Genomic DNA, 27,744 nt, shown 5'->3' with positions numbered 1-27,744 from the left:
TGTGGTTGAGCGGGAAGGTGAATTCTGCCTCTGAAGTTGCACCTTTTAGCTATCACAGCTGATAGGTCTCATTACAAGCTGTTTTCCATGAATTTAATTTTTATAAAAAGACAATTCAGTGGGGTTTTTTTTGAAAAATGAGATGCAGGTTTGCAAAGTAAGAGGAGAAAAGCTTCTGGAATATTCCAGAAGCTTTTCTCAACAATGTTTGCCTGCTTGTTTGCTATGGGGGTACTGTGCAATGCTCAGAAGGTCTGGGTTCACTGGGCTTTTACCAGCAGCCTACTTCCCATATTCCTCCTTCAGGGTCCCTGGAGAGCATTACATGAAGGACCAAGAGATTGACTATAGCACCTGGGGTTTCTGGGAGAATGAGCTGGCCCTCTTCTGCTTGGCATGCATCTTCCTCTTTTTTGCTTACGTGCAGCTCTTGAGAGTAAACCGTTGGAAATAGACTACCGCATTAATGAGCCATTAGGAGAACAGCTACCCTGCTGGAGTCTCTCCTCTATCTTATGAAATTAGGACTTGTTTTTTTTAAAAAAATGGTGAAAGCCTGCCAAATTAAGATGTTTTTACGCTCCTCTTGAAGAGTAAGAGAGCAGGAATGTACCTCCTCTTTGTACACTTTTTTTAAAATAAAAATTTTAAAGTGTCACGCTGCTGTCAATGTGACCTGTTGATTGAAAAACCATTCAGTGGTACTAAAAAATGCATGTCTTGGTTTGCATTTGGTTCCTCACCTTAGCAGCAATGATTATGAAAATAACTTATTTTGTTCGGTTATGAAATTAAAAATAGTTTTCCTTTTTCTTTTTTTACAAAATCATTAAATTTATTTTCTATATAAAGAATTGCATCTCTTTACACACCAGAATTCCAGTCAATAGGCAGGAAAAATACAGTACATCACAATACATACAGGACTCAAATTAATCAGGGATACCAAATATCATACAAAAATATATAAATTAGGAAATTAAATTGGCATCAAAGCAAGCTGCCATTATCTGACTTAATCCAGATAGTGGTTTATAGTAGAAAGGCACAAAATTAATCAAGGCCTCCAGAGTGCTTTCCCTAACCCATAAGAAGCAGCATCAAAACATGATTGCACAGTATTTTAAACGTTCCAATTTGGACAGGTAAGTATTACTTACACAGGCTTCCACCCAAAACTGAACATGCCCACAAAATAGTATGATCTGCAGTTGCCGTGAATAAATCTGCCTAGTGGTAGGACCCAAGTCTTTAAAAGAACCTACACGAAACTTTCAAGTTTTTAAAAAGCCTGAATTCAGTCAGCTAATAAAAAACAAAGTAGCAAATATCCTTTGGAAAAAATTAGGAAATGGCTACTTCAAGCTAACCATCGTTCTGAGGTGGGAAAGTCACCAAAAGATCCTTTTAGAGTGAACTTGAGATTGTGCCCCCTGCATTGGTAATCTTACCATGTTCTGAAAATGACTAGAAAAATAGAAAGAAGTAAAGATGATTTTATGTTGTTAGTGACATCCTTGCATAGGGAACGTAAGCAGCCCTTGTACATAGTCAGTTTGGCTACAATAATTATTGTATTAATTTTCACAACCATTTCCCTCCCAGATTAGCTATACTGTTTACCGTAAAGCAGGAAACTGGCTCGATTTTTAGATGCCACAAGAAACAACACATTTCAAGCTCAAAGCCAGTGAAACTGTTAAGAACGCTCAGAGCAAAAAATTAATTAATCAAGGTCTGGAAAGAATTGGGAGGTTTTTTCCCTAAGGACTATTGTTTGCAAATCACATTAAGTTCTGACTACAGTCAAGGCACAATGCAAAGGGATGTTAGTCATTTGTCTTTCTTAAAGGAATACCTGGGGATCACTCAGGATAACACATACAGCACCCAGCGCCAGTAAATTCAATGTCCGCCTTCCGTCTCCCTCCATCAAGCAGAGTCTCGTTAAGCTTGTGTTCTGCAATTATATCTTCTACTCGGGTGATGTAAAGCAAAGACAGCAAAACCCCAAGGAACTGCAAAATAAAGTGACGAGGATGATCAGAATAGCACCATTCACTAACTGTTTACAATTCCTGCTCATTTGGGGGAAACAATTCTCATTTTAAAGTTTGTACTCAGATAGATAGGACACAAGTTGAGATTCCTGCACTGCAGGGGGTTGGACTAGATGGCCCTCAAGGTCCCTTCCGATTCTCTAACAACTATGCTTCTATAACGTGCACCTAGCAACAAGTGTGGATAACCTAGGCATATTAAAATTTGGCACTTGTCCTCTTAAAAACCTTCACAAAAGGCAGGTGTGGACCCATAACTCTAAATGTGCTGAAATTTGCACTTTGGTGCACTTCACACATGATTTGCACAGTGCCCAAAGTACTAAAAACATGAGAAATGGATCTCAGACTATTGCTGCTTGAGCTAAGGAATTTCACACAAAAAAACAAAGTGTTTTCGGAAAAGCAAGACCTGACAGCAATGAATCGATACACCATCCAAAGGATGGATGCTTGAATATAATCCCCCAGGAAGTCAATCACTGAGATTCTTGACAAAGGTTAGACAAGAGGAAGCCTTCCCCAAACCAAAATGGAACAACTTTGAAGGAAGCCAAGGCATTTCCCAAAAGGTCAAAAACAGCCTGACATTTTCCAAGCTACTTTGAGAAATCTCCCTCCCTCCTAGCCACTCCGATCCTCAAAACATTATTGGTGCCAGGATCACAATCCTCCTAAGCCCTCCTCCCCTCCTCTTTAATTTAGACTTCTTTGATGGCACAGAGGAAGTGGGAGTAGTGCTACAAATGCCACGAGAAGAGAAAGCAGAGAGATTGGGGTTGCTTCCAGAAGACATGCCAAAGCAAGCATTACTCTATACTTCCCAGTGTATCTTCTCATCACTTTAAAAGTCTGGTTCTGGGGGAAGCAAGTTTGTTGCACAAAACCTCCCAATCAACTGCAGTTGTACAACCCAAATCACTCGTTTGAGTATTTTCAGGTGGGATTCAATCGCAGTCTGGAATCCCCCTGGATTTCTCCCTTCCCTCTCTAGCGTGCTGCTAGCATGCCATGGGGAAAAGCCCCGAAATCTCATGGGAGTCATACTTTCTCAGAGGACATATGCAATAGCATTTTGGTTAGAAAGGAGAGGAAAACAGGAGGGCTTGTAAACCCTTTCCTTCCCAATTTGTTTAAATGAGGTAATGTTTGTGTAACATATATGGTTTGATGTGCAATGTTTGCCATTTCCACAAATATTTTGTTCGGAAACGCTAATTCAACAGGACACGATCACCCTTGCCAACTGCAATCTTTCAACATATCTGTCAGGGGTTCAGGAGCAGAGGCAAGGGCAAGGGAGGAAACAGAGAGCGAGGGGGAGGAGGCAGAAGAAAAGATGAGTGATGACGACGACCCGAGATCTCCGAGTCTTTCCAGTGAATCAGAAGATTCACAGAAAGGAGCACCAGTGGCCAGGGCAAGGGGGGAGCCTAGGGGGACACCTCAGGAAGATAGAGCCAGAGGGGACTCAGAGGGGAGCAGTTGGAAATCGGGACCAGCGTCACCACCAGAGAGCAGGGAAGAGGAAGGGCGCCAGGGATCAAGCGCTGGCAGCTCACAACAGGGGGGAGGACACGAGTCAGGAGTGGCCACACCTCCATCGGGGAGCGAAGAAACGGTCAGACGGAAAGTGGAAGGTTGGGCGCGCGCGCCAAGTTCAAATGCACAGGAAAGTGGCGCAGTAGGCAGCCCGGAAAGGGAGCCAGGTCCTAAAGCCCGGCGCAAGGAGACAGGAGGGTCCGGGGGGTCGGCGTCAGAAGAATCCCGGAAGGAAGAGACCCCGGGGGGCAGAGGGACCCAGAGAAGAACAGTCAGGCGGAAAAGGTGGAGCAGGGCTAGGATATTAAGTTGGTGTACAAGGGGCGGAGACTCAGACGGAGCTTCGCCGATCTAACGCATAAGACGTAGAGTTGCACGCAGCAGCTTGAGAATGGAAACTGTAACTCAATAAAGACTTTTACTTAATGATCGCTGGCTAGCGTGATCCTCTGTGAGCTAGGATCTGGGAGCAGCTCTGACAATATCGTACCATTTATATTAGTTATCCTTGCCAGGGCTACTTATTTCCAAGACCAGCAGCATCGGAATCATCCAGGCAGTCGTCAGAATCATTAACACCAAGGCTGGTCAACGGACAGCCTCATTACCCAATCTGGTTCATGAAGCAATTTAGTCAGTTGTAAAAATGTTTTCCATGGTATCATTCATAAAGGATTTTCAAAAGTTCTAAGAGCAAAATATAATTTATTATTATTATTATTTATATATATATATATATATATATATATATATATATATATATATATGCAGGTTTTGGTGTCTTCGGGTGTCTTCCCGTGTAAGAGTAAAACCTGCATTCCTGTACCCGTGAAAATCTACGAAAGCAAATATATATATATATATATATATATATGTTTTCGTAGATTTTCACGGGTATAGGAATGCAGGTTTTGGTGTCCTCGGGTGTCTTCCCGTGTAAAAGTTGGGGTGTCTAGGCGACGTTTCGACGAGGTCTCACTCGTCATCTTCAGGCTGGTGCTTTCGGCTTCTTGTTACTGGAACAGAGCGGGATCTCAGTGTTTGAGTTCCTATAAATACTGTAGAGGGGTGTGGTGTATTGCCTCAAAGGTTCTGGGCAGAGGGGAAGTTCCCAGGCTAGTGTTCTTTTCTTCTTTTGTTCCTTAATTACTTGAGGGATATCTTGAGTGATTTCTTGAGTGATATTCTGAGTACCACTTAGGTGGGTCATTAGGTGTGGATTAGTTGCTAAAGCCTTCGTGTCTTGACCTCTTGAATTTGTGAAGCAAAACTATCAAATCTACTCCAAGACCCTACCTACCAACCTATAAAAACAGATCCCACCACCTATCTGGAAAAAACCACCAAATCCAAAATAAAAGCCTCTCCTATTAGTGAAGAAATCCAGCTAAGAATCATCCCCAGAGAAAAATCATCCAGATGCCCCAAACTCTACGGCCTCCCCAAGATACACAAAGAAGGAACACCACTCAGACCAATAGTCAGCTCCATAGGCTCACCTCTACAAAATCTCGCTAAATTTCTCGCTAAGCAACTTCAGCCCTATGCAGAATCCATCTCTTCACACGTTACAAACTCCTTCCAGTTCATAGAAACAATAAAGAAGCAAAACCTACATCCCGATGACCTACTTGTGAGCTTCGATGTTGTATCTCTCTTCACACAAGTGCCCATTAATGAAGCCTTGACAGCCATTCAAAACAAATACAATCCCCCCGAATACATCCTGGACCTGACCAACCACTGCCTAACCAACACGTACTTCATCCACAATGGACAAAGATACAAACAGATAGAAGGAGCACCTATGGGATCACCCCTCTCACCGGTCATCGCAAATCTGTACATGGAACACTTTGAAACCAATGCTTTAGACAAGTCAGAACACAAACCCAAACTTTGGCTCAGATATGTTGACGACACCTTTGTAATTTGGCCACACGGGAAAGAAAAACTAGATAGCTTCCTCACACATCTCAACAGCCTACACCCCAAAATACAATTCACTATGGAAATAGAAGCCAACAACCAGCTTCCCTTCCTTGACGTCCTAATCTACAAAAAACCTGATGGCTCCCTAGGACACACTATCTACCGGAAAAAAACACACACCAACCGCTACTTACATGCTCAATCACACCACCACCCTGCACAAATAAACTCCGTAGCCAAGACCCTCATCTCCAGAACCAAACGCCTGGCTGACAAAGACCACTTGACAACTGAGTTACAGAATCTCTCAAATGTGTTAATCGCCAATGGATACCAGCAAAACAGGGTTAAGAAGCTAATCCAAAAAGAAACACCCCCCAAAAACCAAGACACGGAAGAAAACAATGGCATGGCCCTCCTTCCTTATATCAAGGGCACTACAGATAAAATTAGCAAAATCCTCCATAAACACAATATCAAAACAGCCTTTTGCACCAACCAAAAAATAGCCAATATCCTCAGAAACCCCAAAGATAAAATCCAGTTGGAAAACCAAGGGGTCTATGAAATACCCTGCAAAGTCTGCCCAGCCACGTACATTGGACAAACAAACAGACGAATAAATGCACGTATCGCAGAACACAAGAATGCCGTCAAAAAAGAAGAAAAATCTTCCTCTCTTTTCCAACACATGAAAGAAACAGGACACGAAATTAATTTTGCAGATTCCAAATTGCTCTTTAACATGGAACATCACCACAAGAGAATAATCATGGAAGCCATCGAGATAGAGAAACACCCTCACAACATGAACAAGCGTGACGACACGTCCCGCCTGCCAGACATCTGGAAATTAGCCCTCCCCACAAAAACCGACACCAGATCCAGAGGCACACAGAACACCACCACCAATCAACCACACCAGACCCAAACCCAGACCCTCTCCACAGATAAATTACAGACACCATCCAGTAACCAAACCATAGTGGCAACTCCGGATGCTGCACCCCCCTGCAATCCCTACACAGATCTGGCTGGCACAGGGCACAAAACCACAGCTCGCCCCTATACACGAAGCCAAGCCAAAGCACAACTAAGTGCAGTACAGCCATCTTCCCAGAAAAACTCTTCACAAATTCAAGAGGTCAAGACACGAAGGCTTTAGCAACTAATCCACACCTAATGACCCACCTAAGTGGTACTCAGAATATCACTCAAGAAATCACTCAAGATATCCCTCAAGTAATTAAGGAACAAAAGAAGAAAAGAACACTAGCCTGGGAACTTCCCCTCTGCCCAGAACCTTTGAGGCAATACACCACACCCCTCTACAGTATTTATAGGAACTCAAACACTGAGATCCCGCTCTGTTCCAGTAACAAGAAGCCGAAAGCACCAGCCTGAAGATGACGAGTGAGACCTCGTCGAAACGTCGCCTAGACACCCCAACTTTTACACGGGAAGACACCCGAGGACACCAAAACCTGCATATATATATATATATATATATATATATATATATATATATATATATATGTCTTTTAAATATATGCCCAAGCACTTAAGTTTCACAGGTCTTACTGCTTGTCTTTACGGACCACACTGAAAGGGGTCCAGCTCTACTGCAAACTGACCAATGAATAACAGAGAAGCTTGCCACCTTCTCTGACAGCCCAAAACACATATAGGAAACAACTGACCCCATGCCACGCATCAAAGCTGCAAACTGTGGCTCACAAACCAACAAGGAAGGAAGGAGCCAAGGCCTTGTCCTGAATATTTCCTTTTAGAGTCTTGCCAGCCTTACCTGTGGCAGCAATATACCAAGCAGAATGCCAGCCATGATGGCATAGTTGTCCAAAAACCAAATCAGTACAGCGCTTGTGCATCCTCTCACATATATCACGTGTTGAACACTTAGGCGCTGTAAAGTAACAACAGAGACTTTTAAGTAAGCAGCCTGATTTGTCTACTGAGACAATATGTGCCCTGTATTCAATGCTAACAGCCCCATTGAATTTCACACAAAGTGAAATTCCCAGTTTACTGCTGGGATCTCAGTGGGTTTTACGTGGCAGGTTGAAAATGTCTACTCCATATACTGCGCCTCCCCAGATACTAGGACTGAGATCGTCTGAGTGGGTGTTGCTTCCAATTCCCTCTTTGTCAAAGTCCAGACTAATGCCAAAGAGCAGGGATTTTTCTGCAGCGCCTCTCAAAAGAGACTGCCCCCCCCAGCCAGGGCAGTTTACTGCCGATGATTTATTTATAAGATGACACTGGTTGCGTTATGATTTAATTGGATTTTTAAAATGATTTTTTATATAACGTTAGGTGCCCTGAGAGATCCCTAGAGACTTGTTTGAAAGAGTACATATTTTTTAATAAATTACTTTTGAGTTCAAGCTGCCATTCCAGTTCCATTGGTTACATCTTATCCCAATCTTAAGCTGCAAAGGGATGGGAGAGATGGAAAGCAATTCATTCCTATTTTCAGGCCAACACTACCAGACCAACAACCTGAGACATAGGTCTGTGTTTAAGTCAGTTGTTGGCACTAGTGGGAGCCAACACAACTAGTCTCCCTAGCCCAATGGCACTGTCCCCCAAGTGACCCCTACCTCAGATTTGCTTGGGTCAGGAGAACCCCCAAAACAGGGGAGGAAAAGGGGGGAATGGTTTCATCTGGCAAGCAGAAATGCACACTGCAAATGCAACAGCTGCCTTAGCAGAACATTTAATTCCGCCTAAAATGCTTTCTTGCATTGCAAGAAACTTCAACAACAGACTGGTATTTCTGTGCCAGCTGTTACTCACATGCTAGGTCTAAAGAACAGCCAATTCATCTTGCTCCCCGCACCCATGTTTTGTTCCATTGAAGTCAGCAGTAACCTCACTGCAGAATTGCCCACAATCACAGAAAATGTGTTTATTTAAAAAAACAACAACACAACCCTGTTGCTTGGGCATTTACTCAGAAGTAGATCTGTTTACCTCAGCCTTAAACAGCAGATAGTGGTGTGCCCACAAACAGATCTATTTGTGATGAAGATAACTGGAGCCTTACAAATCATACACACGCTCTTCTTGGCATGTGTAGGTTGCAAAGGCATAAAAAACAGCACAGGAACAAATAAGATATGGAGAGTTTTCCTTTTCTGGGTCTGCAACAGAAATGCTTGATGGTACAGACACAAGACTGCAAGTTGTACCCTCAAACAGTAGATCATTTCAAATGGCTTAAAGCAAACTGTATAGGGGGGGGGATATATGTTCCTACCTCTTCATTCATAGTTTTATATCCACACATGGTATTGATAACTGCTGTCTGGGGGAAAAACATATTTCACAATATGAGTATAGTGCAACATGAATATATTTATATAGCTTATTTTCAATTTTTGGATAATGCAAACTATGAAATAATCAGTATATATTTGGATGTCTTCATTTTACCAGGCCTGAAACAGTACAGTGAGTAAACTGGAAAACAACAGTGACTGTAAGCATTAAAAGCCCCTGCTACGCTTCTTGTGGAAAGTATTTTCAATGCTATTTGGAAGGTACTTTCACATAAAAGTGTGAAGTTGGCACAAATGAGTTGCCTACCGCCACAATTACTACTACAATCTCCCAAATTTCAAAAGCTCAAAGACTTACAACAAGCTTCACAATTCAGTTTGCAGTTACACAGCCCTTGACAATATCCCAATTTATTCAGTGTTCACGTTTCACAAGGCCACAGTTTCTCTTGTGAACAAGAATGGCCAACCTTGAGGGCTGTTAAGGCACTTGAGCCTTGAATCTTGCCCATGAATGCCACTTATGAATCATAACTCTCCTTACTATGAAACCAGGCATGAACAAGGATATCCACACGATACTGCTGCTACTGTTGACCAAGTCCACTGGGAACATCTCTTGCACAAATGAAGAAATCACTTAAGAACAAATTTGTGCCGCTGCTGTTTTTTTTTAAAAAAATATTATTGAGTTTTATAAGCAAGGATCATTTGGGTATTTAATGATACAAATAAATAAGCCAAGTCTTCTCATGTCAAAAAAATAGCACAATAATTTTGCAGCAATATCTGCAATATATGGTTCAATATATCAGTTCTTGGTTTGTGAATTGGTTTAAACCAAAATACAAAGGGGAAACAGAATAGAACAACACAAATCTGTGCTTCTGTTCAATTAATTTCCAGTCATCTCTGCTGAACAACATCCTATATTCTCCTATAGGAAGTTTTATGTGCACAGCAATTGTACTTTCCAAGTGCCTATACTTGCAACGAAACGTGGGTGTGTGCAGTTGTCAAGTTTAGCTCTCTAAACACAGTCTGCATGGAATTCACTTCTTCCATTGAAAAGGTGGTATCGGAATAGAAATTAGTCACATGTGAGGCATATTTCAGTGTGGCTTACAGAGAAGTTCCCAGCACCTTGTGCCCTTAGTTACTATTCACAATACATAACACATAAATGCACTGACTACTTGTGAGGTGTGTCCTGGGATGCTCCAGAAACCTGCAAAGGGTCAATAAGCAAGATGAAGGACCTCCAATAAAGAGAGAAAGTCATCAGAAGCTATGTCAGGAATCGTTAAATTGTTTTTCTATCATCTAAACCAACTGGCAATGCCAAAGTTGAAAACCTTTGAATAAAACTAGTCATGATTTAAGTTATAGGTAGTTGTATTTTTTTTAAAAGATCTCCAGCTTTGCCAAGCCACTTCAGAGTGCAAACAGTTACATTTGCATGTTACTGAGCATAGTGGAAGAAAAAGCACCTTTTGTTTTATAGGTAGCAAATATGAGGTGCATTTTAAGGGCAACAAAATAGGCTGCCTCAGATGCTTCCTTGACGGCAGGAGTGGCAGTGGAGAAAGTGCTTTCTCAGCAACAAAGATTGCAGCTCAGTGATGGAGTTTGTGCTTTGTCCCAGAAGGTCCCAGCCTTAATCCCCAAGATCTTCAGGAAGGGCGAGGAAAGCCTCCTGTCAGAAACCCTGGAAACATTGCCAGGCAGCATTTAGCTAGATAAACATATATATATGGCCTGACTCAGTAGAAGGTGGCTTCCTAGGTACTATGTCCTAACACTGGGAATGATGCCACATACAGGCTTCCTTCAGCAGTGACTCTTGGTGGCTGTCATCTTTCTGAAGATGGTGCTGCCCTAGGGACACTGCTCTAAAGCATCCTCCAGGCGTGAGACTGAGCGTCGTGACAGATGTTCCACGCAAACAGAAGTGTCTGTTCTTCAACTGCAGCTGAGCCCAGCTCATGCCCAGCCAGTACAATTTCCACTAGTACTGCAAATGTACACAGAACACAGCTGAATACTGTGTACCACCAATTCTTGTCTTTCCCATCATGAGTCAAGTGGGTTGCCACCCTTTTGGGGTTTGTTCAAAGTGGCAACACACAAACACACACACGTATAAAGTATATTTAACTTGCCTCCTAAAGCAAAAATAATAATAATCACAAATTTCAAAGGAAGCCATAAAACTGCTCTAGAGTTTGGACATCAAAGCTGCTAGCCAGCTAGGATCTTCCACAGGCAGATCTCCTCCTTTCAGGATCTACCACACTGAACACCTGCAAAACTAGGCAAGAGGGTTGGAGGGAAAGTTATGCCTGTTCATTCGCAGGGCAGCAAAACAGCCTCTGCCATTCTGGCAATGGTAAGACTCTTTAATCAGGGTCAGTCCGTCTGCAGAATCACTCTAAGCAATTACAGGATATGGGAGTAGCACATAGGGCTGCCAACTTTTCATTTTAAGATCCTTGGCTCTGTTCTGCTAAGATGTGGGAGGAGGCCACTGGACTGAGTCAGGTCATTCCTAATCCTGCCTTCCCATCAGGTGGGAGTTAGTCCTGTCAAGCTCTGATAGCCGGTGGAAGGAGAAATTGAGCAGACTGTGCCCAGGCACCCCCTCCTAGGCTCTATGAGCAGTACCATGCCAGAGATGGCAGAACATAAACACGCTTGGACCCAAAAATGTTCCTTGGCAAGCAAATTTGTGGGCTGCCCCCAAGCTTGGCTGTCATAGGAAGCCACTTACATCTGGGTATCAGTATCTGAATCTTATGTACTGCATGAAATTTGTCCAAAGATAGAGACGCTGCCCTCACATATTAACAGTACTTTTCCATGACCAGAGAGTAAATGACTAATTATTGCTCACATCTGTACATTTCCAGTGCAAAAGCCAAGTTGGTTTTGGAAACATGTCAAGCGGCTAAGATTTATTCATCTTGATTTATTTTTTAAAGACTGCCGGTGTGGCATCCTCCAGACAAATGAGTGTTAACAAGACGGTGCTGCAAGATTTCAAGGACTGTTCTGTGATATACACGGTAACATGTTCTCTTATAACCTAAAAAGGGCAATACTATTTATAGGAACATTACTGGTTTCATTTGGTAATAATGAAAAAAGAGATGCAAAAATATTTTGCTAAACAACGTTCTATTATCACCCTCTCTGTCACAAAATCTCAATGGAGCGTCAATTTTTAATTCATTCAAATGTTGTTGAGCTTTTTATTCTATCATACTGATATGATGTTATTACTAGGCTTTCTTTGGAAACATTTCTTAATGGTTATTTTTAATTGGTCAGGAAAAGGTGACATGGTATAATTAATCTTTAATTCCACAAACAGCCTAGAAGAAAACGGATATAATTCTTCATTTGCTTCAAAAAATATTAGGGGGGGAGGGGAATCCAGTACTTAAAATATCTGTAGAAAACCAACACAAATAAACCAATTTATTTTAAAAAGGATTCCTAGAACTTTTCCTTTTGTGAAATTGAACTGAAAGAGCCTGTTATCCTTACCAAGGTTGTTTCTGGGTGATCTGCTTTTGTGTGGAAAATGTACACTTGCTTACCATTTGTTACACATAGTCTAAGTGTGCACAGATCATATCAAGCAAGACGAATCACATAACGAACCCTTCCGTGTACAGATCTCCATTCTTGGTGGCAATTTTAGCTTGCCAGACTGATTTTCTTTCATAGAAAAAAAAATTATTTGGTGAAATGTGAGGAACCAACAGGTAACTGCAAAATTAATCCAGAATAATAAATAACTTTTACCTTGTTTGTGACACAACAAGAGTAAGGAACTCCACAAGCTAGTGGTCCTGGGGCACTGCAGTCATGGTACTGGTTTTCTGACCAGTCTTTAAAATCTTCACCACCACAGCACTTGAACTTTGAAGAGGGGGGGGGGAAAGTGTTACACAAAGACAAATCCTTGTCGCAGAAATTTAGAACCTTATTATCAGTAAGAATAAAACCTTGTGATTATTATAGAGGCTTCATGTCCTAATTTCTCGTTGTTGTTATTATTATTATTATAGGCATGTGTGGAGGTGCCTAACATTATTTACAAATCACCAATTTAAACATATGGAACACAAAACCACCAAAATGTATATTGTTTGCAGCTCTATTCTGGGGCAAGAAGAGCCTGTAAAGAACTCTGTGAGGAAGTCTCAAGGCCTGATCCTACCAGATTCCAAAGCAATCCCTATTCATTTTAGAACCCCAAATTATAGGTATAAGGGAGCCTTCCCCAACCTGGTGCCCTGGCTGGACCTGATGTAAGTTAATAGTCCAAAACATCCAGAAGACACCAAGTTGGGAAAGGCTGACCAATATGTTGCTTTAAATTTATGCTGTATGATGTCTAGTCTGACTGCAAAAAAGGAAAGAAAAACACTAAAGCAATGAATGTGTAGGGTTGAAATAGGAACAAAAAGGGCAGGAGCTATCTAGCCAAAGTTCTGAATACTGCGTAATTTATTTGTGTGTGTGTGTGTGTGTGTGTGTGTGTGTGTGTGTTTAATTTAATGGCTAAAATATCATGAAATCCCCATACATTTTGAACGTAGCATCTTCCTTCAGGCAAAACAGCCACAGCCAAAAGCAGAGATCTGCTGATGACTACACTCCTGAAGGTCAAACTCAAAAAACATTTGGATTGTGATGCGCTATTTACAATAAGCATCATAAAATGATTGATTAAACTTTCCTTTGCATCATTTGTGACCTTCAGTTTCTATTTGCCGCATCAAAATTTTCTCAGCTTTGACTACGCACCACAGAATCGTCCCAGATTTTATGAGTATCATTACAGAGTAAAAGAGAATAGCTAATGTAATTTCATTTATAAAACAAGAACTAGAAAACTAAACACTGTTGATCAATCATTAACGCATTAACTAAACATCTCATTGGCAGGGACCGAAACAAGGATAAACCAGTTACTTACGAGAACTCTAAAACTTTGTGTATACATTTAACAAAAGGGCGACTTGGAAAGCTATGAATTAGTACACGCCTAAAACAATTTGTTCCTGACCTTTTTTTAAAAGAAGGCTGTCCCCTTTAAAAAATATCTTATAAGGAACACAATTCACCACGTTGGTCTTCTGAGCAAGCCTCATTGAAATGAGCATTTATGTTTATGCACACTTCCCTTCATTTCAATTTAGTTTGCCCAAAAGAAACTCTCTTCTGGCTTGTGTCCAAAATCTTCACCATAAAGTCAAAGTTGTCTTTTAAATGTTGGGAGTTTTCATCTATATATCTATACACATGCTGTTCTCTGTATGTTAAAAAATATCCAACTTTTCCGTTTCATTTAACATCTCTGTAGCTCAAGGCAAAAGCAACCCAGTAAGTATTTCAACACAAACCAATGAGTCAATTAAGCATGCTATGGCATAAGACACAGCCGTGGTTCAAAACAATTTCTAACTCTCAATGGCCTATTTCCCTCAGCAAGGGTTTCAAGTTCCGACAAACACCTTAGTGCCTGAAAAATGTTTGTATGGAAACTAAATCATATAAATTGTAAGCAATTAACAGAGCCATCCAAACCCCCAGCTCACCATGATGGAGGGGTCTGAATGGAGAGATGCCCCTGCCCAGCTCTGCCAGCCTCCACCAGTGGGGGGGGGTCCACTGTCAGCAAGGAAGCCACCCCAGCATTGAGCACCCCAACACATCCACCTGAACAGCAAATAGCTGGAAGCTACTGCTATATTGTAGCACATGGGATCAATGAATAGCCTACTACTGTTTGATTAATTTGACATCCAAAAACCAACCTCCTTTTGAACAAAATCCATTATGTTTTTGAAGTCCAAGTCATCGTAGTAATTCACAATCCCTCTTCGGATGTTCTCATTTACAAAGTCAATTGTCTAAAGGGAAAAACAACTAAATAAGATCAAGCACACATAATTTGAAAAGAAAAAAGTATAAGCATGCACTCATACCATCTATAACCGGCAACAAGTTTTAACAAGTCTATTCAGCAGTGGGGCTGAGAATGATTGTAATGCTTTTTAGACTCTTAGTTCTGATAAGCTGCTAGAAAAGGAAATGAAAGAGAAATTTTTAACATGCTGTAAGTTCTCACACTTCCTTTGGTATCTTAGAAAGATGATGATGATGATATCTACAATTTAATGTAAGAATCAAAGGCAGATTATGGGTCAAGAATGTGTAACTGATTGACAGCCCTAAAAATAAGCAATATGCAAGAACTAGTCTGGTATTAGGCTCTGTCAATATATAAAATTGTAGGAAAACAAGAACCTACTCCTGCAAATGTTTGCTTATGGTTTAATAGTTGTTTTCATGCAATAAATGTGAAATATCTTACTTAGACCACTATGTAGGATCCACAGAACTAACTTAATGAAAAAGTGGCTTTGTTAAAGGATTTTTGCATTTTCCCAGCATACCAACGGGAGTATTTTGCCAATAGGAAAATGTGATTTTTCCTGTCATTTACATTGCTGCGTGGAATATGGTTATTAACTGTTGGACAATGCCTGCGATGTATCATAAGTAACAAATAATACATCCTTCCAATGTCAATTTTGTAGCATTTGGATTTTTTTCTTTATTTTTACTGCTTTAGAAGATAAAAACTCTCCCACTATACCATTCCAACCTGGAGATTGTAATCTCTCCCTTCAACAAGTGGTGGGTACCAGCAAGCTCTCCTCTACTCCAATTTGTCCACACACAAAAAATTATTTGAAGATTGCATACGCCCCTATCATAGGCACTATCTCCCCGGGGTCCTGCGTGCCCAAGCACTCAGAAAATTTCCCATATAGGGGCTGGGCACCCGCAAAATGCAGGAGCTGGCACGCAGACTCCACACCGCATGGAAAGAGCACCGAGTTCAGACGGGGGGTGGGAGAGAAAGTGTGGTGTTCGGGCAGGAGGGGAAGAGAGAGTGTTGAGTTAGGGGGTGAAAGAGTGTAGAGTTGGGGTGGAAGAGAGCACAGAGTTCAGGCAGGGTGGGTGGGAGAAAGAGCAGGGAGATCAAGCATGGGGTGGAAGAGAGAGCGTGGAGTTGGAGAGAGAGAGTGAGTGAGTGAGTTCTGGCAGGAGGGGTCCAGTTGCTGTGCAGCTGGAGCTTGTGTCCTCCCCCGCGCTATGACGTCATGACACCACAGCGTGCATCATGATGTCATGGCATGTGCATCATAATGTCACAGTGTGGGCAGGGGGCAAGTCATGCTGGGCACCCACAGTGTGGGGCCCAAATCAGCACCGTTGTCCCCAACATCTAATGCTGGAATATAAAATGGTTCTTTAAAACAAACCAGAAAATACCTATCTCCCACATGAGTATCATTCTAATAGCAGGATACATCCCGTAATGGCCAAGTTCTTCCAAAAAAAAAAAAAAATCAACTTGCGAGGCCCAAGATCTCTATCTGCTCAGGCTGAATCCTGTCTGCATTGGTGCACCATTCTTTTTCAAACAGATACAATATTCAGTTTGAATGGTAGGAAAATGCAATATTCACACTACAGAAATACTACTTTGAGGAAAGGCATCTGAAGGTACAACATCATAACTGAAAATTTATTATGTGTGTGAGGGGGTCCCTATTATCTCAAACTTTTATTCATTTCACTTTTATTAGCAAGCAATCAGTTTCCCTGAGTTAGACATTCAAGGTAGACAAGCCTTTGCAAATCAGAGGACTTGTACGTCAACTTTAGAGACAAAACAGGCTTGTCAGGCCAGCTTGTGCTGCAAGAGGAAACACCAAGCTCCACGCTTCTCCAAAACACTAATGGCTCAGAATTGCTTACTAGCACTTGGAACAGGCTGACCGAAACCTACCTGTAAAATGAGAAGCTTGGGGGAAGGAAGTAATTTACATCTCCACCCTTTGGGCCTAGGCAGAATGAGTGTATGCCTCATTATTTCAAGTTAAGAAGGGACATTACAGTGCTGCGGGTAGGAATTTCTATGCCTGGGCAGGCTCTCAAGTCTTTATCCATGCCTTGTGGAACTGATGCTCAGGCAAGTTTAAAATAGTTGTGGACTTTTAAGGATGCTGCTGCTGAAATTCCAAGTTCTCACTACGCAGAATGAATTGCTCTTGCTCTTTGCAAAAAACCTGCTGTCCAATTAACAAGTCTGCTCTATCCCTCTCACTTTGGAAGAGACTCGAGTTGGGTTCTCCCACGTGATCAAGCAGTTTCTCTTAGTTTTTTGGGGGGAAGCTATATTCCGCACCCCAGAATCAGTTATGATATTCCTGCCCCTCACTGGGTCAATGGGGTCCATCTGCCAGTGCTTAGAGCTATTTTCAAGCTGTTGTGTGTGAGTGGGTGGACGCAAACAAGCAGAAGCCGATCGCCTCTGAAGCATTCTGTGCAGGCTGATGAAGGAAATTAAAACAACAGTTGACTGGTACCATGAGGCATTTTTAGGCAGGGAACAACCACAAGTTATCATCCAAAGCAAGAAGCTTTAGAGGTGCTGCTGAGTGATCGCTGGAGTAGAGCTGCATGCCTGGATGAAAGCTTCTGAACACTGGGGCTTGAGGCACATCTACAGCTCATGATTCACCTTGCAAGGAGGGATGGTTATTCCAATCTTTGGCTGGGGAGTCACAGAATGTAAGAAGGGAGGCTGCCCTCCAACACCTGAGCTAACTTCCTCTGCTCACATTTGTTTGATTTGGCTATTATTCCACAGTTCTTCTGATTGTTATATTTTAACATATACAACCTTTTCACCAACTTACTGTGCTTCAAGTCTTTTCCCAAGGCATGGGAGCAATGTGATACATGTCTTCTAAGAAGAAAGTAGGCCCTCCTGACTTCAGTGGGACTTACTCCCAGGTGAGTGTGTGCAGGATTACAGCCTAAATGTCCTGTATCGTGTTAGACCACAGGCAGAGAGCCAATGTGAAGCTGCAGTGGTACCACGCTGCCTGATTTGCAAATCTCCGAACAAGGTAATCTGGCATCTTGAAAATGTTATTGCATTTCTCCATTCTGAAAAGAAACTTCACATAACATAATCTAAGAAATAATGTATTGAGTGATATTTGATGCCTATATATTGTGCTCGTATCCAGGCTGCACAGAGGCAAGTTGTCTCATTCTATCGTATTTATGCTACTGCACACATGCAAAGCCAGCAGGCAGACTGGAAGCTTCAGAGGGGTAGCGGACTGCCAAAGACAACTTGTTGATCCTTATCTTCCTAAAGCACTATGAAGTTATATTCTGGCAACACTCAAAGCTATTCCCAGTTTATGACAAAATGTTAGAATTGCCAACCAGTTACAGAATCTTTAGTTTATTAGCTACCAGGCTTTTAGCTTCAGTTAATGTTCATTTTGCCAATACTCAATTATGGGTGTCTTTTGAAAGGAAGGAATACTGAAGGAAGGGCAAGGCATCATATACGTATTTCCTTCTTTTTGGAAGTAAAGACCATCTTCTTTCTTTCTTTCATTTCCTACTACAGTAAACACGCAAGATTCTTTAAAGCCTGAAAAATTCAACAAATTGGCCCTTAACAGGAACTTCCCTTTTGCTGCTGTCAAAGTCTCCTCTGGAAGACAGAAAGGGGAGCCCATTGTGAACCATCTAGCCTGGTGATGAGCAGCCCCCAACCCCCTCCGAAATGTATTTAGACCAGTGTGGGCTCTTGGAGTGCTGTAAGAGCAGCACTTGAAGTGTGTTATTAGCTTCATTCATACATATTGTTTAAGTCTAACTGTTGAAGTCTAATTGTTTCTTTGTAATACTGAATTTATCCTATTCTGGTTGAAAAGCTTTTGCCTTACTTGAATTCACTGACATTGATATTTGGTTACAAACTGGATTTTCCCCAAATGTTGTATTTTTGATAACTTAATGAGTTGCTTTGGGCACAGCCGACTACGGAAAAACAACATACATACAAATAAACTAAACTCACAGCCTACTGAACATATAGTGTGGTATTAGGCACTGAATCTAACTTCCTAAGAATCTCATATTTCATTTTTTTTAATGGTAATAGTTTTAGCCTTTAAGGTAAAAACATACACTTTGAACTGTGGAAAACACCTGCTGAAAAGCCAGAAGGATAAAAAGAGTTTATATAGCCGGCAAGAGTGAATATTGAAGAATAAATTACACAAAGTAAGAAATTATGAAAATTTGCTTGATTTCTGTAAGTTACGTAGTTGTTTAGGGCACAGAATCAGGAGTGCCAGAATGCAATTTTATTTTTACAGTAGTGTTTGCAAGCCCTGATTTTGTTGCAATCTTGCTACTCAAATACATGATCTTCTGTGACTCTTCCATAATAATCAGTAATTTTGCTTTGAGGTAAATGAGTACTGGTTCCATTTTTCCATAACAAATAGGGAGAAGTTTTTTTAAAGGTACCTTTTCTTGAATATTTCAGTTTTCTTACCTGATTCCTGAACATTAAGGCCATAACTCCACCAATTAATTCAATGAGCAAACAAATTCCCAAGATGTACATGAACTGCAAAAGAATTTCAAAAATATTACGTAAACATACAAAATCTAAAATCTTCAGCACTGAAATCATGACTCAAGACTTCCAGGGAAATTAAGCAACTTTTAGAACTGCTGTAGATGAGGCAGTGCCACCGGAGCACTTGCCACTGCTACTCTGCAAAGACCCATGTGCCTCGGGGAATGATCTTGCCTCTCAACTACTGAGGATGAGCAGCAGGCGGCAGCAGCAGCACAGTACAGGAGATGAAGGCAGACCTGTGGCACCAGTCAGGTCCCCAAGCCGCCTTCATCCTCCTCTCTTGTGTTCTGTGCAGCACTCATGTTTTAGACTCTATTACACAATGGACCAAAGACCATTGCCCTTGCTACATTCGAACATACTATTTACAAACAAAATCCATTTTGTTTGGATACCTGTTCAGACATTTGAATATAGTGAAGTTTACTGAGTGGTTAACGTGAGGGGTGTTATTTTTCTTTCTTCCCCCTTTTTTCTTTATAAATTTACAAGGCTTTGAAATTGAAACATGCAGCACTGGCTGGTGAGGGCAACTCACTAGAAGGGTAACACAAATCATCGCAATCTGGCAAACGGAAAGGGGAGGGGCTTTCTCCCTGTTACATTTGGTCATCAAGGAGACACTTGTGGCATGGGGGCGCTGCAGCCAGCACCATGCAAGCACATACAGTGGAACCTCGGGTAACATACGCTTCAGGTTACAGACTCCGCTAACCCAGAAATAGTACCTGAGTTAAGAACTTTGCTTCAGGATGAGAACAGAAATCGTGCGGCGGCAGCAGGAGGCCCCATTAGCTAAAGTGGTGCTTCAGGTTAAGAACAGTTTCAGGTTAAGAATGGACCTCCGGAATGAATTAAGTACATAACCAGAGGTACCACTGTAGTTGCTAGGTGCCAAAGTACAGAACAGCTATTTGATTTGCCCATCTTAATGTTTCACTTCAAAACTTAGTTCCCTTTAGTTAGGCAGATGCTTTCTGTATGACCTCTCAGAGGTCAAAAGGGTCAGTTCTTTTTCTGTCATTTTATCAGAAGATTGCACACAATATATTCACTTACGAAACAGTTTCCTAACTGATCTTCAGAGAATTTTCCAAGTTTCTTCCTTGAGGGGATCAATACGTTTATTATTAAGCAGGTGGCAAGACTTCCGAATGTTGTAATGTCTCATAGGCCTGCTATGATTCTTAGTTCTGAGCTTGTCATTTTAAAATCATTGGCTTCATGTAGGCTGTGGTTTTGTATTTTATACTTTGCATTTCGTCTTCTTGGTCAGCTTTAATAAACATCTGACTGAGTGTTGCAGAGCGAGTGGGCTGCTCTAATATTGTAATCATCAATTCACGTGCATACGTGAGATTGGCAGTGGAACACCCCACCAGAGGCCAATACAGTGGTACCTCAGGTTACATATGCTTCAGGTTACATACGCTTCAGGTTACAGACTCTGCTAACCCAGAAATATTACCTCGGGTTAAGAACTTTGCTTCAGGATGAGAACAGAAATTGTGCAGCAGCGGCATGGCGGCAGCGGGAGGCTTCAGGTTAAGAACAGACCTCCAGAACGAATTAAGTTCTTAACCGGAGGTACCACTGTAGTGTTAGTGAATTCTTGCTGTTTACTTTTCATTCTCAACATTGCTCTAAATTTAATTTGCATATTGATTGTTTTACGCATATTGATTGTTTTACTGTTGATGTGAAAATGTCGATCGCTGGTTCTACCCCAAAAGGAATCATGGTGCTACTTTAGATCAAAGGGCTCTTTTCATAAATAAATACGTTATATAAAAATATGACACATTAAAAAAACACCATGTAGATGGAGAAAGTTCAAGCATACATGCTGTGAAAGAAACCTCTGCTAACCTGGAGGCAGTAAATCAATGGACTTCAGTTTAAATAATAAGTAAATACATTTTGTGAATGAAAATATTTTATCCTGACGGCTTTTAACATCAAGCTATGTAAACACATGTTAAATATTTGTTAAATATAAAAACATTTTGTATGCCTGAATTTACATTGCATTTTTCTTACATAAATCTTACTTTTGTTTAAGCAGGCTTTTCCAGTTACACCCACAATTTCTCTAAAACCATGATTAAGTGCCACTAAAGTAAAGCGTTTGCCTTTGACAACTTCGATTACAGTGGTTAAATTAGAATCCATCTTGTACTTTCCTTTCTCTCTGCTATTTATCCAAAGAAGGAAGTTATTAGCTAAGCCGTCTTAAAGCTGTTTACAGAATAGAGATCAAAATAAGTTTTATAAACATCAAGTTCAGGTTACAAGTAGACTCCTACTTATATAAAAGTACTTACAACTTGAAGAAGGCATAAGTTGTCCCTTAAGGAAGCCAACACACCCACGAAGGAAACGAGGAACATTATAATACCTAGGAGTATTAGAAGAATGGCTGGAGCTAAAAAGGCACTTTCAAGGGTTTTATATTTCTGTCTTTCAACTTCTGCATAAATGCCAACGGCTAAGACAAAGCCTCCTAGCAACTGTAACAGAAAGAAAGAGAAAGTGTTTGTTATTGTTGTTTTCCAAACCAAACCAATGGCTGTATTTTAAACTGACTTATTAAAAAGAGAAAATCAAATTACTGCTTATTTCACAAAAGTACAAACTAGCAGGAATCTTGAAAGGTGGAATTGATTTTTTTTTTTAAAAAACAGCAAACTGGAAGCATCAAGCACACAGCATTATTTTGTCTGGTCCCTAAATCAGGGACAGATTGTATTTCCAACAGGCCATGTCACAACCAAAACATTATTGAACTGTTCTGTAGCAGAACTGATACCACTGATACATTTCCAGAAGACAAACCACTTCAGCCAAGAGTCCTGTGCCACTTTCATAAAAGATTCATACTAATAAAACAATAATTGTGTTAATCTTTAAAGTGCCACAATATTCGATGTTTGTTTTTCTTGATAATAGTGGTGCACGAGGTAGCCTTACACTCTGGTCTTAATGGCCTTATAGAGACACCCAAGCATACAGTAAAGTTGGTAGTACAATAGCTTTGTAAACAAGCATTTTGGTTTCCCTGTGAATGTCCCAGTCCTCAGACACTCTGCATTTCAATCGGGACAGGTGAACTAATGCCAGTGTACTGGAAGAAGCAAAGATCACCGGTGTCTAAGCAATGATTCTTCAACATCAACTTCGTTGGACTGGTCGTGTTGTGTGGATGCCTGATTATTGTCTTCCAAAGCAACTACTCTATTCCGAACTTAAAAATGGAAAGTATAATGCTGCTGGTCAACAAAAGAGGTTTAAAGACTGTTTAGATGCAGTGGTTTGGTCCAGGGTAATATTTCTTCTGTTCTTGTTCTACCTGAATCAAGCTAACGAAAATAATGTTTAAAACTGTGTGTCTACTTATTTTCAGCAGCCTTCTTATTCAACATTTTAGAAGAGAGAAAATCAGTTTATCCCTGCTCCATGATCATCCAATGCAAATTGATTTTGATTTAATAAATATTAATACAGTATCTAAATTTGTCGGGACTGCAGCACATGGGGATGTTTAAGCCTTCCCTCCCCTCAACCATGATCTTGGTGGAAATATTCCCCACAGTGCTATTAGCTCTGGGGTGAAAGGTCCTGTCTCTCCTGTCTTCAGTGACCAATCCTGAATTGTATTTTTAGAGCTCCCATACCTCAACACACTCACAGCTTCAAAATTTCTCCCATCAATAACCAAGAGGGCCGGAGAACTAAGGGGAAATCCTTTTTTTATATATATAAAAAAGCAGTGCCAAAATATACTTCTAAGAAATATAAACCATTGCATTTATCAAAGTTAAAAATAAGCATAGCTTTAAAAAGGTCTCTTTTCCCTCAATAAAAATTCCTCTGAGGAAGAAAAACTGCCAAAGAAGGCAGTTTAAAATAAACTGAGAAAGAAGGAGTGATCCTCCCACCAATCTTTTATGACAAAAGTGTATTGGCTGGGAGAGGCCTCTCCATTTGAGGTTCTTAAGTCGCTTCTTTCTAGAAAAGTCTGACTTTTGGTTGAAGCCTTCATCCATAAATAGGAATGTGTGCATCATGATACAAAGAAGTGCCAGCCTTCCTGGGCATATGTGAGCTGGTTATAACATAAGGCTTGACACTGTGACACTGAATGACCAGGGTGGAATCGTGTGTTGTGCAAAAGCAAAGCTTTTGACCAGAGAGAATAAGGAGGCATGTTTGTGCATTTCTCGGAATATGCAAACGCTCTTATCTGTGGATGGGAGGAAGGGTGCACAAACAAGCCCTGCTTCAAAAGCCTCATGCATGTCATCCTGAGAAGCATCAGGGGTTCAAACATTTGTCCCTGCCCCCATCCACACTTAGGTATTTGCACATTCAGGGAAATGCCCCTACATGTCTCTGCTGTATCTTGAAGGAAACAGCCTCCCAGTCATGGAGATGTAAGGTATGAGTAGCCCCAAATCTCATTTTGGGGTGCCAAGATGTTACGAAATTCAGTTCCCCATTTAGGCTGCTCATGCAGCTCTCTGTTGAACTGAGAACTAATAATAACGAACTGGGAACTAGGGACCTACATCCTTGCCGCCTGGAATACAGATAACTTTAACTGTAAATAGGAAATCAGCTTGCGTCACACAAAAGTAAGGAATTTCCCCATAAGGATAAAGAACAGCATGAACCTTCAGTGGAATTTCAGTCGAGGATCTATTAGCTGTGATGCCTAAATAGAGTGAAGAAAGTGAGTAATCCTTCAGATGATATCAGCCCGGGATCCTCTAAGACACCTTCTGAAGATCCAAACAGTTCCAGCTAAACTTGAGCCATTAAAAAATACCCATTTTTTTCTAAAATGATTTTTAGCATTATTAAACAGATCGGCAAGTTCCGTCCCCCAATGTAGGTAGAATTATGCTGATGAAAACTGGAATTATCCGGCAGTGATTCCTATAATTAATACACAGAAAGCTACAATGCACACACAAACACAATTATAAGGCCTCTACATTCGCACTTTTAACTGGATCTTAAGTTTACAGTAGTTCCATGACCCCAACAACCTCTTCAACTCACTTCAGTGAAACAGAACAATATTTTGACTGAGAAACTGCTACCTAACCTTTCATCTCATTCAGCTTACTCACTGTTGAGGCAGCCATTATTGCCCAATGAAAGACTCTAACGATACCCACAAGACAAGTCTTGTTTTATTTTTCTTAAGAAGCCCAGGGGTCCACCAAAATATTTCATATTTACAAAGCAAGAGTTCATATCCAGAATGCAAGTCCTCTAAACAATGAAAGCACTCTTTTCTTAAGAGATCAAAATGCATTTACCGTAGTCAAGCATTTTTTGCAAGAAACCCAACAACACAACTTAAAGGAGGTAAGATCAGGGGTTGCTAACCTCTGAGCTACCACATGTGGTTGAACTCCAATGGCAAGCATGATGGGAATGGAGTGCAGCAACACCTGCAGGGGCATATGTTACCCACACCTGAACTAGGTTGTTCACCCAAAATTGGCCAATAGTTCACCAACAGACCACAATCTACCCTCTTCCATCTACTTCCTGATGTTTACTAACCATAGTTTGCCATGATGTTAAACAGAATTTGAAATGTTGCTTTGAAGATGGTTTGCAAACCATGATTCAGAGGTTAGCACAAATCATAAGGTGCCAATCTGGACATCACAGCAATGTGAGCTAGAAAAACTCAGGAAGTGGAGGAGGGGAGGGAATAAGAGCATGTGCAAACTCGCAAAGGTACTTCCAGCCACAAATTCATGGTTGGGCATTGTGTGTTAACTGAGCTACATGTTAGTTAAGCGGTGTTGTGTATTGATTGAGCGATAGTCACAGATCTGAAGATACAATAATGAACAAAGTAAGGTTCAGTTCAGACTTAATTATTCCTAGCTTCATAAACCATGAAGCCAAGAACGAGTGTCAAAACCTTTTGCTCCTCTTTTGCCCCTCCCATTGCAAGTCCTCTTCAGTGCAAATATCTTGGTTTGTTTAAACTAAAGCCCCTCTTTTCATCTTTAGCTTTAGGTTAATTCCTGGCCCTGGAATAATGTACTGATTAGTAAGCAAACATTAAGCCACAGTCTCTTATTTCATCTAAACAGGGAACTCTAGTTTAAACAAACCAGGCTCTCCAGACCAAAGCCAGTGCAGAAGAAGAGAGAAGCGTGTGTGTATCTAACACTCCGCATAAACTATTATTCATAGTAACAGGGAACATTATGTCCAGTCCAGATCCTCATGTGTTAATGGTTAATTAATCCAGTATAAGTATGAATACAATCCAAAGTGACAGCTGAACTGTCTTTCAAATAGCATGAAAGCTTGGGGGTTTTACTGGAATAAGTCTTATTGGGAGCAATATTATTCAATCAGTCAGTCATATTACACTGTCACTGTGTAATAAGTGTTTTACAAAGAACAAGCACACAGAGTTCCCTGTCCCAAGGTGTCTAGTCTATATTCAACACAGCAGAGAGAGAAAAGGGAAGGAAATGGTGGTGATTGTAAACAAAACAGGCTGTTTGAATTAGACCTGCAAGCTCTTATCAATTCATCCATGTGACTAATTCATTAAATATTTCCTTATAGGTTAAAATTTCCCTCTCTACTAATGTGGGGTGTGCCACAAGCAAAAATTGAGACTTTGAACTCAGAACTATGCAGGCCACATAAATGCATGGTTTTTATCTTCTTCTGCACTTCTTAACAAACCTGTGTGTTTGCAATGTTGGTTGCAGAATGATGGGTGCATGACAACACAAAAAAATTAAGCATATGTACAATTTTCAGAGACGATTTCTATTTAAACAATTTTTACTGCAAAAATGAATTATTTTATTATTAATGGTTCGACAGAACCAGAAGCAAATTTCAGGGCAAGAGGAGATGACAAGGAAATGTGACTCTGCCTTTTCTAATAGCCACTGCCAGCATATGATCGCTTTAGAGAAAGGCAGCAGGTGTCACAAGCACTTTAATGCCTTTTTTCCCTTCCTCGACTGAGTCAGGGCACTAGTTTGCCAAGTTAAAAGCCTACAGTTAAATTCACCGCACAAGTCAAGCTACAGCTATTCTGACCGCACCCCTGAAGGGTCTCCTCCGTTACATACTTTGAAATCGGCGTTATTTTAAACCACGGAATAGCCTCCCACTGACAAAAAAATAAAAGCACGTGCTTATCGAGCGAGCTGCTTGCTTTCCCGTCACTGGGTGGGATTGGAAACCTTTGCAACTGGACGGACCGCCCCGGCGTCTTCGGAGGAGGAGGAGGCGTGTGTGTGTGTGTGGTTTCTGTGTGCAACTCCCTAAACAATAACAACAACAAAAAACCCCCTCAGCTTCCCAAACGCTGCGGCTGGGCGGCGCGTTTCCTGGTGCTTCTTTCCAGCAGCCTTACCCGCATCGCACCACACCTGTTGCTAACAGGTCGCCCCGGTTCTGTGAGAAAAAAAAACAAAAGGCAGCAGGAGGGCATCCCTGGGGCAACCCCGCGCGGGCACGGAGGGGCATTTCTCCTCTCTCCCCCCCCCCCCATGGCAGCTCCTTGCTCGTCGCCCCGCTTTCCTCCTTTCTTGCCTGCCCCAGCTCGGCGGCTACACCCTACTACAGGGGAGCTGCTGTCGCCGCCTGACGGAGGTCCGGCCAGCCCGCCCCTCGCACTCACCCAAAACACCGTGGAGTAGGTGATGAGCGTGAACTTGAGGCACAGGTAGTTGAAGCGCGCGCAGTAGCGGACCTGCTCCGAGTCTCCCGTCGACCGCGCCATCCTCCTCCCTCGGCCTGCTTCTGCCGCGGCCCGGGCGCCTCCCCTCCGCCAATAATCCCTCCGCTGCCGCCGCGCTTCCTGCTCCGCCCGCCCGCCCGTAAACCACCTGCGGAGCCCCAGGCCGCGAGCTACGGCGGCGGCGGCGCCTGCTCTGCTCTGCTCTGGAAGCGGCTCGCCTGCGCCAGACGGCGGGAGGAGCCTGCCTGTGTCCCCGAGGGCAGCCGGGAAGGGACAGACGAGAAAGCGACGGCGCCCCGGCTTCCTGGAGCGGCAGCTAGTCGGAGACTGCGCCGCTTTCGCGCCTCAAAACGAGCCGCAGCTCCGGGGATTTTTCGCGCCCTCGGAGGGGCTCCCGCTGCGCTTGTTTAAGCTCTGATTGAATCGCCTCAGGCTGCGCGTTCTCAGCTCGTTCTCTTCGAGCTCCAGCGTCTACACGTGTGTGCGTGTTTCTGACACTTGATTACTATGCTCCATTGCATCGGATGAAGCAGACGTTTAATTCACAAGCGCTGATGTCATAATAAATTTGTCTTTCACGTGTGGTGGCAGCCTTAACACAACAAGTAGCCT

At 41.8% G+C, this 27,744-nt stretch overlaps 2 protein-coding genes across 7 annotated transcripts in view; one reads left to right on the top strand and one right to left on the bottom strand.

Moving 5' to 3' along the window:
* LOC310706801 (broad substrate specificity ATP-binding cassette transporter ABCG2-like) overlaps nt 1–851 on the top strand; it is a 29,727-nt gene extending 28,876 nt beyond the window's left edge. For all 4 annotated transcript variants that reach the window (XM_083503083.1, XM_083503082.1, XM_083503080.1 and 1 more), the window contains one exon: nt 307–851. In XM_083503083.1, coding sequence (XP_083359209.1) covers nt 307–454 — 148 coding nt within the window. In that variant the 3' untranslated portion in view covers nt 455–851. The remainder of the gene's footprint in view (nt 1–306) is intronic.
* TSPAN15 (tetraspanin 15) lies at nt 808–27,744 on the bottom strand. 3 transcript variants are annotated; one of them, XM_083503233.1, is made up of 8 exons: nt 27,073–27,739; nt 21,713–21,898; nt 19,299–19,373; nt 14,668–14,763; nt 12,647–12,763; nt 8,815–8,862; nt 7,342–7,458; nt 808–2,018 (listed from the first exon to the last, which is right to left on the bottom strand). In XM_083503233.1, the coding sequence occupies exons 1-8, from the start codon at nt 27,172–27,174 to the stop codon at nt 1,866–1,868; spliced, it is 894 nt and encodes a 297-aa protein (XP_083359359.1). In that variant the 5' UTR covers nt 27,175–27,739; the 3' UTR covers nt 808–1,865. The 3 variants fall into 3 exon arrangements, with proteins under 3 accessions (XP_083359359.1, XP_083359360.1, XP_083359361.1); XM_083503234.1 differs by lacking the exon at nt 8,815–8,862 and having other exon boundaries at nt 27,073–27,740; XM_083503235.1 differs by lacking the exons at nt 7,342–7,458; nt 8,815–8,862 and having other exon boundaries at nt 27,073–27,744.

Source organism: Podarcis liolepis (genome assembly GCF_965112155.1).
Source record: "Podarcis liolepis genome assembly, chromosome: 5".
NCBI lineage: Eukaryota > Metazoa > Chordata > Lepidosauria > Squamata > Lacertidae > Podarcis > Podarcis liolepis.
Note: the sequence above shows the minus strand (reverse complement) of the source record. Positions and strands in the feature narration are given on the sequence as shown.